The sequence below is a fragment of the Malaya genurostris genome, chromosome 2 (genome assembly GCF_030247185.1).
Source record: "Malaya genurostris strain Urasoe2022 chromosome 2, Malgen_1.1, whole genome shotgun sequence".
Taxonomy (NCBI): Eukaryota; Metazoa; Arthropoda; class Insecta; order Diptera; family Culicidae; genus Malaya; species Malaya genurostris.
The window spans coordinates 224081952-224101061 of NC_080571.1; the positions used below are offsets into that span (position 1 = coordinate 224081952).

The 19110-nt window shown below is 38.1% G+C and overlaps 1 protein-coding gene across 1 annotated transcript in view; it reads right to left on the reverse strand.

The window, feature by feature from the left end:
• The window catches only part of LOC131427758 (CD166 antigen-like), a 1130565-nt gene that overhangs the window by 385320 nt on the left and 726135 nt on the right, over positions 1-19110 (reverse strand). Inside the window, exon 4 of the mRNA XM_058591222.1 lies at positions 338-452. Coding sequence (XP_058447205.1) covers positions 338-452 — 115 coding nt within the window. The remainder of the gene's footprint in view (positions 1-337; positions 453-19110) is intronic.

Sequence of the window (19110 nt, forward strand, 5' to 3'; positions counted from 1 at the left end):
GTTATGATCAACGATGGTGTAACTTTTCCGGAAGGGACCGAAGACGGCAGGATATACTGGACGGACCACAGGAGTTCACTTTTTTCCACCGATGCTGTCAGCACGTTTGGAACTAGGCAAGCCACTGAATGGGGGAATGGAGGGATTTTAGGAGAATAAATTGTGTGTCAACAGTGGTTCGCATAGTGTTTCTCAGAACAAAAACATTTTGTCCGATTACCGGGTAGGTAGGTGGAAGAAGAGGGGACCGGATGGAATGGATTTCGAAAAGCAGTGACGTGTTGCTGCTGGTATAGAAATGAACGTGGAATGAAAGCTGGTGTGGTCTGGTTCATACCTGGATGTCCAACGTGGCCGGATCCGTGTCGGTGTTGAAATGCGCTCGTGGACCGAAACTTTCTGGTGCTGACCAGTGTCGGGCTTGCTGGAGCGGTTTCCCCCGGACGTCGAAGCTGTAAATTCAAAAAACGAAAAACGGAAAAGCGCTTTGAGATTTGTGATAATTTATTAACGGGTATAGTTTGTTTTGTTTACTTAGGAACGAATCGAATAAAGTTTTTGCTGGGGAAAATTTCATTAGTTTGGATTAGTTGATTAGTATCATCAACCCGTTTCAGCTACCATGATGACGTACTTTTGCGATTTAATTGGAAAACCTAATCCATAAGTCATATAAAATTTTACTTCTCATATCAGTTACCATCCAACGGGATTTAAATTGCTAGTCCAATGATCATAAACTTTAATTTTCGAAACGAAATCGTCTAATACTAATTGCCAAGCCATTAAATCGAAATATTTTCTAGCACACGAACTAGGTTTATGTACTTCGTGGTAGAAAAAATAAAATGGCCAAACGCAGCGACCAAAACGAGCGGCAAAGCATTTCATTTCACCCGATGGCAGCTCGAGCTGCAGAAGCCGCAAAGGCGCATTGTTATTGCTTTTCTTGACATTACCTGTGGAGTGAGGAGTGGCACTGAAGTTGAAAACGACTACAGCCAAGGTGAGTATACTTGCCGTTCTAAGCTTCCACAGACAGTGCAGTGGTGTGTGTGTGTGTGCACCGACCGGTGTTCCTTTCACGGTTTGTGTTTGAATGAAATCCTCCACTTTGTGGATTCGGATGCAGGCTGATTCCGTTCAGTTTTCCTGTTGGTGCCATTGCCGGTGCGAGAAGGTCGAACGAAAGAGTTGTTTTAAACCACTCATGGCTCCGTATAGCAAACGTAAAACAACGTCATCATCACTCCACCGCATGCAGCTGTTATCGTCATTACCGTAATCCAACTTGTAGGAGGTCGGTTATTGTGCATTTACATAATTAAAACATAACAAAAGCGACGACCATGGCGAATGAACTTTAGTTTACGTTTTCGTCCCGGGTTGCTCGACAGTGAAGGTGTGCTCGTGTGAAGACTGGCTCGAGGATTCCTAGTGTCATGAAAAAAAAAACGGGATGTGCAACGGTACGAAGAGAAAATGTCGCGAGCAGATCATGCTATTGTTTATGGGACGGGTAGGGTCTAACACTTTTGAAAAATCATTTATTTTTTCTTGGTATTTACTTATAGTAAAACATTTCAAGAATTTTGTTCAAATTTTTAAGCCTACCTGAATAAAATTCAGGATGTTATGCTGCGAAGAGGTAAGAGTTCGGTGCAAAGGCCCAAGTGTTTTGCTTTGATTGACTTGAAAACTTGACAATACAATATTTTATTATAACAAAATACAAAGAAGTTTTTACTTAAACAATAACAAAAAATTAAAAAAGAGTTAAAAAGAATCAAATAAAAACTTTTATAGGGTCCACTAGGAGATTGAAAGTTATCCTTTTCCGGAAAGTACCAGCCTAGATGCCGTGTGGAATCCGTCGGAAAAAAAACTTAACCAAGAATAGCTTCACTGGGTTCCTGCTTCCATGTCGTAAAAGGCGACAATTGCAGGAGTGTCGTTTTACCTTCAGTTATCAGATTTTTTCAACGTTTCAAATCTGATTACTCTATTTTACTAAATTATCTCTTCATTAAACTTCATTCTACGTATCAATTTCTGGCTAGCCTCTGGGAAAAGTTTTATTTGATATTTTTTTCTTCCATGCTATTTCGTCTTTCTTAATTATAAATTGAATGCTTAAAATCAACTATTGCGAAGATCCGTAAATATTACAATATTAATAACAGAAATAATATAGATACTTGTTTGTTTGAATCAAAATTTTTTCTCGGTAGCCGGCTGCCCAGATCAACCAATATAACAACTTAATGGCGTTTTTCATTGAAAAACACTGGTGGTGTAGATTACTCTGGTTTTGCACTTTCGAGCAGAAATGGCAATGAAACACCGTCAGAATATTGCATTTCTGCTCGAAAGTGCAAAACCAGCGCCATCCACGCCACCAGTGTTTTTCAATGAAAAACGGCATTACTATTTTTCTCGGTAAATAATAAAGTGAAAATAATAAATAATCAAATTGCGCTTGAAATCTGTTGACCTTTGTTTGGTGATTTAAAATGATTTATTATTTTGCCGAAATCCTATTCACTCGTTAATTTTGTAGCAGAGAAGTTTTTATTCGTTACGCAATAATATTTCAAATTTTCCACGAATATGAATCAAGACTTCCCAGGACTGGCCGACGCCGGTACTGATCAATAAATTTTGTGATTACCAGAAAATGCACATTAAAAGATGATTTACCAGTCCCAGGTCAGATCATCTAGAAATGTAGGATCAACCAGGGGGGTTGCTCAAGCTCAAACAATCACCTAAAATTTTAAAAAAGTGAAAAAGAATCAAATTATATCTTTAGGGTATAGAGAAACATTCACTACAATTATATTTCATGGATTTTTTGACTTGTGATAACTTTGTGCTGAGATACAGTGAACACAGCATATCACAATTTCTGAAACACATCCTCGAGAATACTTCTAAATCCTAGCCGCCTCACGATCGGTATCATATATCCAAACATCTTCTTTTTCCATCAGACAATAAACACTAGTCTTCTCGCTCTATACATATTATTCAACTCAAGCACTGGGAAGGAGATTATATTTATAATCACTTACTGCCTTCTCTACTGTGCCAGTCATCGGAACGGGTTTGATGAGTACATGTCGGAAAATGATGTTTGAGGTGGTTCTGAATTCCAAGATGGCGACTTCCGGTTAATTGATATTCCTTTAAATCCCTTATAATATGGGCATTTTTGGAACGGGTTTGATGAGTAGATGCCGAAAATGATATTTGAGGTGGTTCTAAATTTCAAGATGGCATAGCCATCTGCTCCGGTTCTTTATATTCAGAATTTCAATTTATCTTGGACAATTTCAGCTTTTTCAACAGTCTAGATAATCTGAAACTGATATGACTGGTATTTTAGTCTTGGTTTTACTCAATCCGGCTATAATTTAGATCTGTCGCTGATATTATGCTACTGCTTCAAAAATGTAAGCTCTTTTTAATGCAAATTGTTCCAAAAATATGCATATTGTATTCGAGCAATTCGAGTTATATCGACACAAATTGTGAAAATTTTCAGGGAATAGCCGGAAGCCGCCATTTTGGATTTTGGAACGATCTCAAACATCGTCTTCTTACATCTACTCATCGAACCCGTTCCGAAAATACCTGTATTGTAAGGGCTTTTGAGGAATATCAATAAACCGGAAGTCGCCATCTTGGAATTCAGAACCACCTCAAACATCGTTTTCCGACATCTACTCATCGAACCCGTTCCGAAAATATCCATATTGTAGTAATTTCCATGGAATATGAATGAGGCGGAAATGATTTTCATTGTATGCAAATACCTCTTTTTACGAAGTAGGTTCGTAAAAAAAGTTTACGTTATTTGGGATTTTGTTCGTAAAAAGATTTACGCGAAAAGAGTTAACGTAAAAAAAGTTTACGTAAACGGAGGTTTGGGTGTACTATTACAAAAATCCGATGAGATGGCGCCGTAATCATTAGCATCGATTTTCATGAAAGTGCAACTCTACAGCCTCTTAGAATACAGAACAGCCATTCAACGACGACCGCAACAATTATTTTCCATGAACAAGAGATGCCCTCTTCTCGATTGTGGATGTACACTTGGACCTACCAATGAGCGAATTCTCATAGAGCAAACATGCGAACCTTTCAAAGAGCAAAAATTAGATATTCTAAAATAAAAAAATCCACTAATTTGTGCGTCTACTACGCATTTTCAAACTGCAACTAGAATAAAAGGTAAATAAAGGTTCCGCTTCCACCAAAATTTGTTCTCTGAATGGGATTGCCATTTTCAAATATTTGCTATTGAGAGGTCCAAATTTAATAAAACGTGAGTGTGTACAGATTTCTGTACTACTATTCACTGCATTGGTAGCGCCCATTTTGACGTAGGACTACATCTCTGTTTATAATATAGGAGTGCGAATACAAAATAAGCAAAATAAAATCGTGCACTGTCATCCACTGTAGGTCTCATCGATTAGACTAGATAAAACTATATATTCTAGATAATCGTTGGTCGAAACTTCAATTAATGTATATTTTTTCGTTCTCATAGTTTGCGACATAGTGGTGACATTTATAATGATTTTGGTGGAGTATTCAGTCACCCACTTACCCACGTAATATCAGGTGTTTTTGTGTTGTCATTTCTGCAGGAACACGTTCATTCTTTTTTCTGCACTGGAGAGTAATTTCTGTTTTTGTAAAGTAATACGTGTAAAGCGGATCAATTTATATTCGATTTCCAAAAACGTGGTACCATTGCAAAAGGTATTCAAAATTTTACAATATGGTTTATCGGTTTCTAGTATAACCTTACTTTATTTTTGTTAATCGTGATTGTTCTCGAAAACATTCATTGGGACAGGTTGGCCGAGTTTTGTGCGGGGTTGGTTGACCGAGTTGTAATTTTAGCTAAGAGCAAAGTGCACTTGGATATTTGTAAAATTATTTTATTGATGATTGTAAGGAAATATATACATGAGAAATAAGTAATGGAAATAAATTTAAATTATTGACAAACACAAATAAGAAATCCGAATATTTCAAAGTTGGAAATTGTCGATAGAAGGGATGATTTCAATATTTTATGAATCAAATGACCCAATTGACTCAACCCCGAAGCAAACTCGTCCATCAGAATAGAACCTGCTGCAGATGGAAGCCGTCCTGAAAATGTCAGACCTCGTTCCAAGGCTAGTTTGCGAACTGATTCGGAGGAACATAAAGGTTGAAAATCGTGAATTGATATAAAATTTTACTAATTCTCCAATAATTACAGCATTGGATAAAAATGAAACCAAGCGTAAACGCGAACGCTGATGGAGGGAAAGGTAGAAGTGAAACTGAAAAAAATACTAATGCTGCTGAAATTAAGTCTACATAGTTAAAAAGACTCAAAAACAAGAAGGAGAGTTTTTGTTTCACGTACATACATAACAAAGGATGATGAAAATGATTTGATGTGTTTCACATATTTTTTCAAACTTTGGGATTGATAGGCCGATTTTTTTCTCCGCATTCGATTGTTAATGACTATTTCCCTGATTTTTATTCAGAAATGAAAAAAATTACACATGTGCTCGAAAGGTGTATCTTCATGATAGAGCAAACCGATTATCAAAAAGTCTAATCAGAGAGAGTACAGAAATTCCGAAAGCGAAACTCGACCAACCAGCTCCGATCTCCCCTAGATACTATTTCAATTTATACAATTCAAATTAGTATTGAACCGACTAGAACCGTCTCTATGCAGTTCATTACCGCCGTGGAAAATTGTATTCTGTGCTCATCAACCATTGTGCCTTCTATCTATTTTTATGCGTCGTTCCCCTTGCACGATGGACAATGATTTTTGTTGGAGCTCTGCAGATTTTTCGCGCTCGAGTTGCTGAACGACCTCGATCATCGAGTTCTGGGTGTTTTTGATCAGGGCTTAACATATACATCTAAGTCAAATCGAATTGTCCACACAAGCGCTCGTAAAAAAAACCTTTTGTTTCGAGATTAATTATGCGGACCCAGCACCTCTCATCACCAACATTAACAAACTAACGGTATTTTTAGGAAATAAAAAAAAATTGAAAGAAATTATCGAAACTATGTTTCGTGTGTCAACAGGTCGAACAAACCCAATGAACTATCCCTTGTAGAATATCATTCGAGTGAAACGTATGTGACTATATGTTATAAGGCGATTCTATCTTACGTGCTTTTGGGTCATAGCGGAAAAAACCTCCTTGTAAATCGCTGGTAACTTACGAAAATCAGATGATTACATGTTAGTTTTATGGTAAACATTGCACTGAAACTGCAAAAAAGTCAAATTCAACCGAATATAAGGTAACCCGTTCAACAACGGTAACTAGTGAACCAAGTACTCCTGATTCAGAAATACTTTCATCTTCGAACCAACTAGCAACTGCCATCAAGGCACAACAAGGAACAAACTGTGGAACTAGCAATAATCCCCAGACTGCGAACAACAATAGAAACGAAAACTACCAACAACGATAAGACGAGCTGCGAACGAACCCCGGTAACCAATCAGCACATACTAATGCCGCATAATGACAGCAAATAATCGCTAATTGGCATTTCAATCGCACTTGAGACTGAATTAAGGCCGATTTAGGTAAAATTTACGGTTATTCATAGATAATGCTTATTTATGGCTGGTGTGCATTTTGTAACCTTTGGCAAGGTTCCACCCTATAGCAATTGACCGGGTGTCAGTTTTGCTAAACAAAATTATTGTCGGTAAATGAAAATTTCACGCAAGAAAAAGTTAGTCTTATATAAAGATAAAATTCAAGACAAAGTATCAATTTATTTTGAATTAAATTTTGTTATCTGCTCGAGAACGTGTAAGTCGTCGTAGCGTCGCATTTGGAAAAAAATAATAACAATAGATCCAAATTGCAGACAGAACGGTAAAAAGAACTGTTGTACCGTCTAGTGAGACCATTCATACGATCGAAAGCATACGGCGTTGGTATTAGTATTTCGTTATCATGCTAGTTCGAGAAAAAGAGAACAATCTTGAATGCAAGCAGTGCGGCAAAAATATTCCATGTTTCGTCAAGTGGGACCATTTGCTCATACCAACAGCCAATCAGGAGCTAGTTAGGTGAGTAACTTCGAATTTCGAATTTCGAAGCTGTAAGATTAGGGACGGTAGGGGACTCTCTGGTTTGAGGCGTATTGAGAACATCGAAGATTCCAACCTGTACGATATGCGGGCCGAAATATACGACCGAGCGGCAATTCGGATGATCGCATGATCTGCCGAAGAATAAAATATTGTTTGCCGAGCGAGGGCTATTGTGTCGGCCCAACATCCGAAGGGCAAACTCACTGGCTATAAAAGCCCTGTTCTGTCTAATTCGCGTCCTGTTTTTTTTCCTGGAGACCAATTGAAAGTAAGTCAATTAAGTGAAAGCCTAAAGATCCCGCGTCGTTTATTTGAAAAAATAAGTGTGTGATTGTTCGCGTAGGTCGATCGTTAGTGATCTCAAATTAAATAACACCTCGTAAGTGCCATCGTTCTGTCCGGTGAGAAAAAAAAGCTCGGAAGTGCGGAATAAGATTGGGTGTACAGAAGCGTCACCCCCGAGACGGGTATCCGATAAAACTCGTGATAAAAGTGCCTGTGTTAACGCCGGGAAGTACGGAATTAAAAGTGCGGAAAAGCGAGATTTATAATCCGTACCAATAGTGAAACCCGCTCTAAAGTGAGTTTCTCCATCCGCGATCGTTTCCATCGGAGATAGTGCTAGGTGAAAAAGGTAGTCGGCAGTCATTGAGCCTCTTCGACATCATCACGAGGAATCCGCCATCATCGACGCGACGACCAGTGAGTCAAGTTTTTATAATCTCTTCATTTCTTTAATTACTTCATATATCCTGAATAAATTCTTAAATTCAACGGTACGTAATATTGTCCTGTTGCCACATTTCTTGCGTGCCCCGTACGATTGCTGTCGAGTCGTGGCCAAGTTGAGATTGGAGTGTCTCTTCGTAAGTTTCCCTATCGCGGTTGCCGACCCTGTGATAACGAGAAGGGTCTCGTGACGAGGCTAGCCGGCCATTAGTTACAATTTTGAAAGCTGAATTCAGATTGATTTACAACAAATGAGCTTTCATATTGCAGATAAAGAGCTATAGGAATTTTTGGTGCTCATAAAAGGCTATTTTAATGCCATTTAGTGCTTACTGGTTACCTGGGAAGTGCCCCTCAATCTTTACTGGATGGAAATTGAAGGTCCAAGAAAAAGGGTTACAATGAGAATCGACAACAAAAAATAATATGAAGTAACAAAAAATTCGGCTAGGTAAAATTTGTATGCGAATAGGCCTGAATAAAAAAATTTAGAATGACTGGATGATCGGATGTTCGGCATATATATCGACGCAAATTTAGAATTATTTCGTAAAATTTTCCTCGTCATCCATAATGCAGTAAATTTCACAAAATTGCCATCTTTGATCATTCCTGTTTGATTAATGACGTACGAGATGCTGTATTAAAACATAAAGAAACCTTTCCCCGCACAGCATCCTAGCCATCAGCTAGCACCGCTGGAAACAACTTTTCCCCTCAATCAATCACTTAGCCAAATGTCAAGTCGAAACTCTCCAAGCACAAACCAGAAGCTCGTGTGAATCGTTTGCCAATCTATTTGTTCGTGGAGCGCGCGACGCCCATCCCACCTCAAACTTTTGGCTTGGACCTGTTTCGGGCACATACACTTTCCGTTAGTACAACTTGACCGATTCGATGGCAAATAAATAACTGTGCACCAAAGCGAAAACCACCACGATTCCATTCTCCGTCCACCGCCACTTGAGCCACCGGAATCGAACGAATCGAACATACTTTCTTTCTTGACTGCTGCTATCTCAAGGAATGTGTATACTTATCCTAATAAATCTCGGCCAAACCGGATTTCGTTTCCGTCACTCGTTTTGTCTGCTTTCGCTCGGAGCAACCCCCGCTCCGTCAAAAGATCACTGGTCGATCGTTCTTGGCTGTTCCAGTTTCCTACATCCTTCGGAGCAAAATAAACCAGCGCTGGTACTTGAGTTCGGTAAGTGTTGTGTCCAGTTCAAAGATCGATTCAATATTTCTTCTGCCATCGAAAAGTTGCTGCATTGACTACGATTGCTGCCGGAAGGTGGAAAAACCACTGGCAAAATAATAGTAAAAAAAAAAGGAATCAAGAAATAAAAGTTCGCTGAGAGCCACCAACCGATGGCGCTGATGACTGTGTATGAAATTGCTGTCGGGAGGAAAAGTTGAGCATGCTCATTATTGTTATTGTTATTGCTTCTACCTTCAGCGAAGACGGAAAATGCTTCTGGGATGGGAGAATACTTTAAGCAATTGCTGTGTGGTGTGGGTGACTGAGATTGCTGGTGGTGTGTCCAGTGTGTTTCGATAGCACTAACGGCTGGTATTCCTCTGCTCAGTTGTGGAGAAGGAGTAGAGTATTTCTGTGAAAGCTGAACTAAACAATACGAAACCGTCGGTACTTAACCTTAATGAATTATGCTACATGCCTTTATTACCAAGAAGCATGTTTCAGCGCAGCGTAAAACACAAACTAATACTTACAAATTCTAATCCTGTCAAATACCATTGAAAACGAAAGAAAGGAAAACGGTACAATGCGAAAATGGTATTTTCTCATTTGTCATTCGATGTCAGTAGCGGCCTTCGCAACAATTAAGACACGTTGGTTGTGGGAAAAAGTCCTCCTCTACTAGAATCATTTATTAGTTTCATATACAAACTATTCTAGTTTCGCTAGCGGCTTTCAGAAGCCATCATAATTTCCGATCTAACCACTGTCAAACCAATTGCCCGAACCAAGACTATTTTTCATTGAACTGAACACAAAAGTGGGTTCAAGTTTTATAGTCACTAGTCTTAGGACTACAGCAAGAATGACATTTGGAAATGCTCTAATATAACCGTCACTGTAAACACTTAACTTTGCAAGTGTAACAAAAATACGATAGCTTTTGAAAGTCAACAAAAACACAATTATAACATCACCCAGTGCAGTCAAAAAGAACTCACAATGTAGAACTCTACCGGGGACCACTACCAGCTGTCTGTCGGACAACAAAGTAACGTCCTCAAGCAGACACACAAAAGACGAAATCCTTGTAGAATGGTTCGCACAGCTGGTGGCAGCCCTGCATCTCTGTATCATCGTGTCAATGAGCAACGCAACGACGAGCTTTACCTTCGTCACGCACTGTCTACATTGTCCTCATCGAGGATTTTAATTCAGGACGACGCTTGAGCTTTCACCACAGAAATGGTCGTTGAATCTCAAGCAACCGCACAGCGAGAGTGCATTATTCGTCGGGTGTTGAAAAGCTTCGCGGTGCTCGTAATAGGATGCTTTTCCGTTACTCATCACTACGAGCCCGGCTTAGTAAGGAACCGGCAATTATGGTGGTGGGTGGCTCCATGGTCACCCGGTTGCAATTAGACAGCCAAGAAGTGGGAACGAGGTTAGTAGGTGAAGGATGCCGGCGGACTCGCTGGTGTAATTTCGAAGATGATTCCACTTTCGAGGCACGAATAAATGAGTTAATGGCGGAGGCGCATAGTTACACAAAATAATCTGATATTTTGAAGCTTTAAGGGAGAAATATTATCGCTCAAAATGACGTCAGCGAGTTTATTATATGAAACCTTATATTTTTCCGTGGAGCTTTAAATAAACGTGGTACGGTTGTAATAAAGCTCAATCCCAACTTATTGGGTTGTTTTTATTGAGCTCTCACAGATCGTGAAAATCTTGTGGTTTTACATCTCATAAGTAATCATAATCTCAACTCATCTCACTTAAGTTGAGCTTCACAATTCGCGCTAATTAGCACTCATGAATATGTAAAATTGTACGATTTGAAAAATGTTTGGCTTGAAAATCAATGAAATGAAAAATGAGCTGCGATTTGAACCGCGTGAAAAAACGTGTAACTTCGGTAATACGCGTAAAAAACGCAAAACTAAAGAAAAACTAATTTGATGCCAAATGTCTTAGAAATAACACATGGACTGAAAAGTCCCGGGCTTAACACATAGATGGCGCTAGTTTTATTGCAGTCAACTTTTTTCAATTAATACTAAACTTTATAAGACAGCTGCTAAAATTTAATGATATTCTATTCATTAGTTTGTGAGTTATTGTGCTAAGAGTTCAAGTTTTATTATTTTCATAACAACGGATCAAAAACAATTTTTTACACTACTTCTTGACGGGAAAAAATACTGTTGAAGCGAAGCAATGCACAGTGGTCCGAAACGGGAAATTAGCGTGACAAAATATTTTCACTATTGAATATTAGTTTTTTTCTAGTTAGTGTCTTCACAAAAGTTGTTTATAACTATCTGGCGCTCCTTTTGATGACAAAAGTTACTAGGGTGGTCCTCATTTAGATTGAAATCCGAAATCTAACTTTCTTAATTGAACTCAAAAGTAATTTTGTGTTGGCTTTATATTGCATGAGCATTTGACTATGAGAAAGCTCTGTTCAAAGCGGGTGCCGCGTTTGCTCACTGTTAACCAAAAACGAGAACGTGTTGATGATTCTGAGCAGTGTTTGGCTATGTTTCAACCTAACAAACCGAAATTCTTGCGTCGATATGTGACAATGGATGAAACATGGATTCATCATTTTATTCCGGAATCAAAACGATCGTCATCTGAGTGGACAGCAACTGGTGAATCTCGTCCAAAGCGCCCGAAAGCACAACAATCGGCTGGAAAGATTATGGCCTCGGTATTCTGGGATGTGCATGGTATAATATTTATCGATTATCTTGAGAAAGGAAATACCATTAACAGTGAATATTTTATAGCGTTATTGAAACGTTTGAATCCAGAAATAGCAACGAAACGACCGCATATGGCAAAGGAAAACAGTTTTTGATTCATCAAGTCAACGCCCCAGTGTCACAAGTCAATCAAAACAATGGCAAAACTACATGAATTGAACTTCGAATTGCTCCCACATCCTTCGTATTCGCCAGCTTTGGCTCCCAGCGACTACTGACTGTTCGCAGACCTGAAAAAAATGCTCACCGGTAAGAAATTTCGCACGAATGAAGAGGTTATCGAGGTTCTGCAAAAGTGGTATTCACATGTTAGAGCGGCGCTGGAATAATTGCGATGTTTCTTGATGGATATTACGATGATGAATAAAAAATTGTGTTCTCTTTTTTAGGCCCGGGATTTTTCAGCCCATGAGTTACATAAAACGTCGAGATCTGGTGTAACTGCAAAAACCATTTTTTTTAATAGACTTGGGACTTTGAAATTTTTGAAATAGAATTTTTTGTATGCAAACATCTTAGAAATGCATGAAACGTTGAGAGCTGATGTAATTTAAAAAAAATATTTTTTCGAAAACAATCGAAAATCGAAGTGGTAGAGATAATTTAGAGATAGGGATAGGGGAAGCCAGGGATAATTTAAATCAATAAACACTTTGTTTGTAATTTTTTACAAAGAAACAGATTAGGCAAATTTTTTTCAAACCATTTTTACATTATGAAGCATAATTTCAAGAATATTTATTTGAATTTCCGTAAAATAATATTAAAAATTAAGGCGGTAATTGAGCATTGCCCAGAACCTCTTTTGAGAATCACGTTGCGCGATGAACACGTTAACTCGGCGTAGATTTATCGGAAATCACAAATGTCCTTAAATTTGCTTGAAATCTGAGTTATTTCTCCCTCCTCCGTCGTTCTCAAGTTATTATTTTGATTTTTTTTTAACAGTTCGTGGCTATTTGGGCAAAAATTCTTAATTTTATGCCAATTTTGAGGTGAAAAACTACCATAATATGAAAATGGAAGAATTTCAAAAACTTAGGGGGGTGGCATTTTATACCAAGAAAGTATGTTCCAAGTTTGAAAAGAATCGGTTCAGTAGATATTGCAGGATCGTGTTCAAGGATTTCGAAAAATTGGTTTTCAGAAAAACGCATTGAAACTATTTTTTTCTCAAAAATAAAATAGTTCTCAAAAAATCATAGTCTTTTTCATCACGAAAACCTGGGTTGTATAGTTCGTAGCTACGAAACCTAGGACGGAAGCTTCATTGTGAGTTTATCAGTCTAAATTAATTTTTACTTACTTGGGACTTTACCTTGACCAATGGCCGTAAATAATTTTTGTCCCGGAAGTTACCCATATTCCATGTTCACGTTCATGACTATTCATCCTTTTAATTTCGGAAGATGCTTATTGTACAACTAGATCCTGTTTAAGTTTTTTATTTGGTTGCATACTGATCCGAAAAGAACGTAATGCTTTTAGCAGATGAATCTTTCTGATCTCGATTTGGCTGGCTGGCATTTAATTTCTATCATCATCCGACATCACTGGGTCTACCCTGATCAAGCTCAACACCTTTAAATGCAGCTACCGAATCTTAGTTGAACTACGATGCTTCTTGGGATCCTGCCGATCGTTAATATGCCGCTCTCGGAAAGGTTTAAGAACACTGCATACGGTCGGTTCAGTCAATTTCGGTTACTTCACGATGTTTGAACCTGATCATCATTCGGTTTATTTATTTATTTATTTATTTGAATCAACAGACATAATTTAGTCCAAATGATTATTTCTTAGTATATATACAAAATTAGATCGTATGGCACGGCGTGGCAGATGGATGGTTTGTTTGTGTTTTGTCCCGGGTTGGCGTTTCAATGCAAATGACATTGGTCATACAAGCCAGTTGTCGTATGTTCGAGATCCGACCTGAAAGGATTATTATACCGTTTTCGTTTTTGAACCTTCATGCGGGCGACTCCGACTTCGAGTAAAACGAACACGTGGTACGCATCCTAAACAACAACTCATATAAAAGAAAAAATAAACAAACTCACATAGATGCGTGATGCGACCCGAGAAAATTTTTTTTGTATTGATTTTTTTTTTCAATTATATAATTTATTAAGGCACACTGCTTAAGCTCTAAGATGCCAAGGGCTTTTTGTAATTTTAATTAACAAATAACTTAAAACTAGGATAGTATATTAAGATAATGTAATGACTTTGGCAGATCCCGCCTTCAGCTGGCAATCGGCACCGGCCGGCGTACTGAATGTAACACATTGGTAAGTATCTTGGTATTAGCCGCTTTTTTCTGTCCGTGTGGGTTCGCGGGGAACACTTCCCGAGAAAATTTTCAGAGCGAAACTACGCGATTGGAGTCCGATCTAGAGCAACCTCAGGTTGCTAAAACAAACTCATCAAAAGTTGTTTTGGCGACTCTGGGAGAGCTCTCGGGCTGCTCTGATCAATAAACGAAAACGGTATTAGTGTCAGTAGGATCGTACACTCTCATTGAACATAACTCAAAATTGAGTGACACATCACTCAAATTCATAAAAAGTGCACGTACTCTAAACTTGAGTTACCACCTATCTACTCATTTTTGCGTTAAGGGACGAAATTGTCAAAACTTTAGTAATTTTTATTCAGAATAAGAAAAAAATATTTCGTTCAAAATTTGAGTAAGTTCAACTCTAAATTTGAGTTCCTTGCTCTCAAAATGAGGAATTTTTTATTCGTTAATTTTCATATACAAAGTTATTTTTCTTTCTTTTGAATGCGCAAAATTGTGATTCGAAACCGTTTCCTTTTGAATTTTGAATTATTTTGATATCCTTATGTTGCGCTTTTCACTAAGCATAATTGAAACCACAAAACATCTATGATTGACGTTGATTCATGTTTTCAAAACCGGATCTAGGAACGGCAATAGAAAACGACGTATTCTTGCATTCTTTATTTCGATAAGAATATTCCGAGAACGAAAACGCACTGAACTGCAAGAAGTATTTCTTTCACTCAAATTTTTAAAAACTCAACGCTTACTCTAATGTATGAATAAATGCGAGAGAACTCATGGTAACGAGTTTATTTTACTCAAATCCATACTCAAATTTTGACATATTGTTCCAGTTTATGGATTTGAGTAATCGCAACTCAAACCATGAGTTATGTTCAAAGAGCGTGTGGCACCAGATATGCAATGATTTTTTACGCAACTATCTGGCTGAGAAGTCTGTTGAAACAGAAGGTCGAATTCCACAAAAGGGATGCAATACCTAGACTTTGTTTACCTTTCGATTTGCGGTTTCCATCAAGTAGGGTAAAAAGTGGAGGAAAGAGGCAGTACTTTACTTCAATTCAGATATAATGAAGAGGTACTAACGAACGGGCTGTGAGTGTATTTTTATTATTCGTTAACTATTTTCACAGAATGAAAGATTGAAAATTAAGAAAAAATTTTCATCTTGTGTCCTTCGTTGACTCATTTCATGGCTGCTTCTAAACTTTCAGGTGACTACAGATTTAGCATTACACTAGCATTCTTTTTATATTAAAACGAAACATTCTTTGATCAATTTTTTGAGTATTAGACGTATTTTACGTCACGCGTTCCACATTGAAAAGGCGGAATCTCTTCCATAGTTTTGTTCTAGCACTTTTCCAAATTTTCGATACAATGCTTATAGAATAATTTGTGGATAGCCTCAAAATAGGCTTCATTTGCAGCGACGACTCTTTCATTCTTGCCAAATATTTTTTCCTAGAGTATCTTTTTGAGATCAGCAATGGAGAATTAGTCGTTGAGTACGAGGCTCTTGAGAATATGATGGGTGTGGAAAAATATTGAAGCCCAATTCATTGAATTCCTTCTTCATATGCGTTATTGAGTTTTTCAGTTGTCGCACTTCAAACTCATCAATAACTCAATGCAATAATCACGTTCGATGGCTCTTTCCTTTCCAAGTTAGTCGATATTAACTATAACTCGAGCATCTTAAAACTGACGCCATGATTTTACCAGCTACCTGTTGTGTTTTTAGACGGGTATTCCCTATCTGAATGCTAACATGACTCCGAAGAAAAACAGTAGATCCATGTTTCGTCCACTGTTTCATACCAACGCTAGAAGTCCTTTTTATTGCGACTAAACTGGATCGCTGATGCATTGTTGTATTTGTTCGGTTTGAGCGAACGCGGCACCCAATTTTTCCATGCCCAGATTTTCGCGTAATCTCGTAAAAGCACTTCCAGTTGATGTGTTAACCATCTCAGTATCTCTAATCTCACAAACATTGAGTTGGCGTTCACGATTATCAAAACATGCTTTTTTTTTCCTGATAACTGCTTCATTTAGACTGGTTTAAAATCAGCATGCCACGAATCTTTGCCTTTAATGGATCCGGGTGTGGAACGTCGCCGTTCGATTCACGAGACAAATTTTGATCGAAGTTTGGCTGTTTCTTCGTATTCGAGAAAATGCACGATGAACTCGATCATGTAGTACTGGATGAACGAGTTTAGTACCTTCCATAATCAAACTCAACGGACAGGGTAAGAAAAACTAATTTCTAAAATTTGCAGACACAAATAAGTTTATACGGAGCACAAAGGACTGCTACCTTTATGTTCAAAACAAATGTTGGCAGTGATTTTGCCATTAGTTGGGTAGTCCTATATCAACAGTTCGAACAACCCCATAGTATGGCCACGAAAGAGACAAACACAAAATCATCAATCAGTGTCTGATGGCAAAGCAAGAGAGTAAAGATAGACTTGCGATACGACGTGCAATTGCTGGCGTTTTGGTTACCATAGAAATAGAACTATAACCGAATGCCATGACATCCGACCACAGCGAAATATGCTCGGTTCTTCTCGTCAATTAGGCTGTTTCTTTATGTTTCTTCGGATAGGAGCTAGCTACGGGTTCGAGTACCATCTCTACGGTTGCATTTTCGCGGTTTTCATTACCTAAAGACTGTCCCAGAAAGTATGGACGCAACCAAAAACCGCTGCCATTTCGCAATGGTTCAGAATCTGTCAATTTTTATGGCTGCGTCCTATTGTTTACACTCCTCTCTAATCACTTGTGCAGTTGTTTATTCGTTTTCATTAGTTTGTTTCGAAATGGGTAAACTTTCAGCAGAACAACGTCAAAAAATGGTGCACAAATGGTGCACAGAACGCGGACTGTCACTGAGAAAGATAGCAAAAATGGAAAGAGTAAGTGAAAAAGCCGTGTGAAATGCAATTAGGAAGTTTGGTGAGGATAACACCTTTGAGGATAAACCGAAAACGGGTCGAAAAAAGGTCCTGCTAACCCTCAGTTGGATAAACGTATACTGTAGGCGTTCGAGCAAAAGAAGGAGGTTTCAGTTCGGGATGTGGCCAAAAAAGTGGGCACTTCGAAGTCAAATGTTCTTCGTGCTAAAGAACGTTTGAATCTTCGAACCTATAAGAAGCAGAAACAACCAAAACGTAGTTCGAAACAAGAAGCATCGATCAGGCCGAGGGTTCGAAAGCTGTGCAATACGATTCTTGCTGGAAATTTGAACTGCATAATCATGGACGACGAAACCTACGTGAAACTCGATTACAAATCCTTGCCAGGATTACAATATTATACGGTGCGAGAAGGGCAAGTGTTAAACCACTCCGAGACATCGATTGAAGTCGAAAAATTTGGTAAGCTATGGTCTGGCAAGCAATTTGTAGCTGCGGTAAGATTTCGAAACCCTTCATCATCACTGCTTCAATGAACAGCGAAATATACATCAAGGAATGTTTACAAAAACGACTTCTACCCATGATTCGAAGCCACAAGGATCCTGTTGTCTTCTGGCTAGATCTTGCTTCTTGCCACTACTCGAAATCAACGGTAGAATGATATACTACTAAAAATGTCACTTTTGTCCCAAAAGACATGAATCCACCAAATTGCTCAAAACTTCGACCAATTGAGGAATTTTGGGTAGTAACGAAAGTACATCTCAGGAAACATGTCTCGGCAGCCGAAACCATTTAACAGTTCGAAAAAGATTGGGTAAAGGTGTCAAAACTTGTCGCCAAGAAATCTATACGGAATTGAATGAGAAAAGTTCGCAAGAAGGTGCGCCAGCTAGTCTACAATGGCTAAGTAGCAAATGTTGAGAATAATATTATGTTGTTGTAGTCTAATATTATCAGTATATCGAATAAAATTTGAATATCTAACACTTGTGAATTATTTACAGCGAAATCAAAGTGCGTTCATACTTTCTGGGACAGTCTTTAGCTGTATTCGCAGGTGATTTTTTTCAATTGATTTATCTCGTTAGATACTGATCAAATTTAAAACTAGCTCAAGGCGGTTCCACATCTTAGCAAGACTAAAACAAATCATTGAACGCCATAGTAGTTTTATGTTGTATTTAACACTTGCTGCTTGAAATGCTTCAAACTTCGAATTTTCGCGTTTCATGCAAATTTATATCGTTCTTTCGCTTTCAAAGGGATTAATAATATTTCCAATTTCCATTAGAATTAAAAAATACTTGAAAAAAGTGGATCGTTCCCCCCGGTACTAGAAATTACCCACCTGGGCTTAACATGGATCACCGGCCCTGTCTATCGGTTATAAATATTTACAGATAAAATATAACTCGCTTTTCAAATTCTAGTATGGAAGAAGCTTTCCCCTTCTTCCATACTAGAATTTGAAACGATGCACCTACGTTAAAGTACGGATTAGTAACATAAAACATTCTGACGCATCATTAAATATTATAAAATAATTTGTATAGTTCTTTTAATAAAATGTTGTAGTTCAAGAAAATAACCTTTTATGAAGGCGTTGGTGTTGGAGAGTTACCAATTAAGAACGAGCCGAGAAAAACATAGAAAATTTTCTAATCAGAATCTATTAGACTGGGAACCTTCACTAAACTATTTATATTCGTCCCTAGGCGAAAGACCATAGTCGAGATGAAATAAACTTACAATAATAATAATAATTATTATTATATTCACCTCCGATTGGCATATTTCAATTTTCTCGTAATATTTTAGATAATAGTTGGAGCCTTTATAAGTGCTGGATTTTTCATAATGCTCCTTATCGTTGTACACTTTTCGTTGTATTTTGCTCTAATGCAAACGACCAGCACCAAGATTACGCAATCGCTCTTTTTTGAAGCGAAACTAGCTCTGCGAACGTCCCGCGACAGAACAGTGCTGATTGATTCTCAACTGAA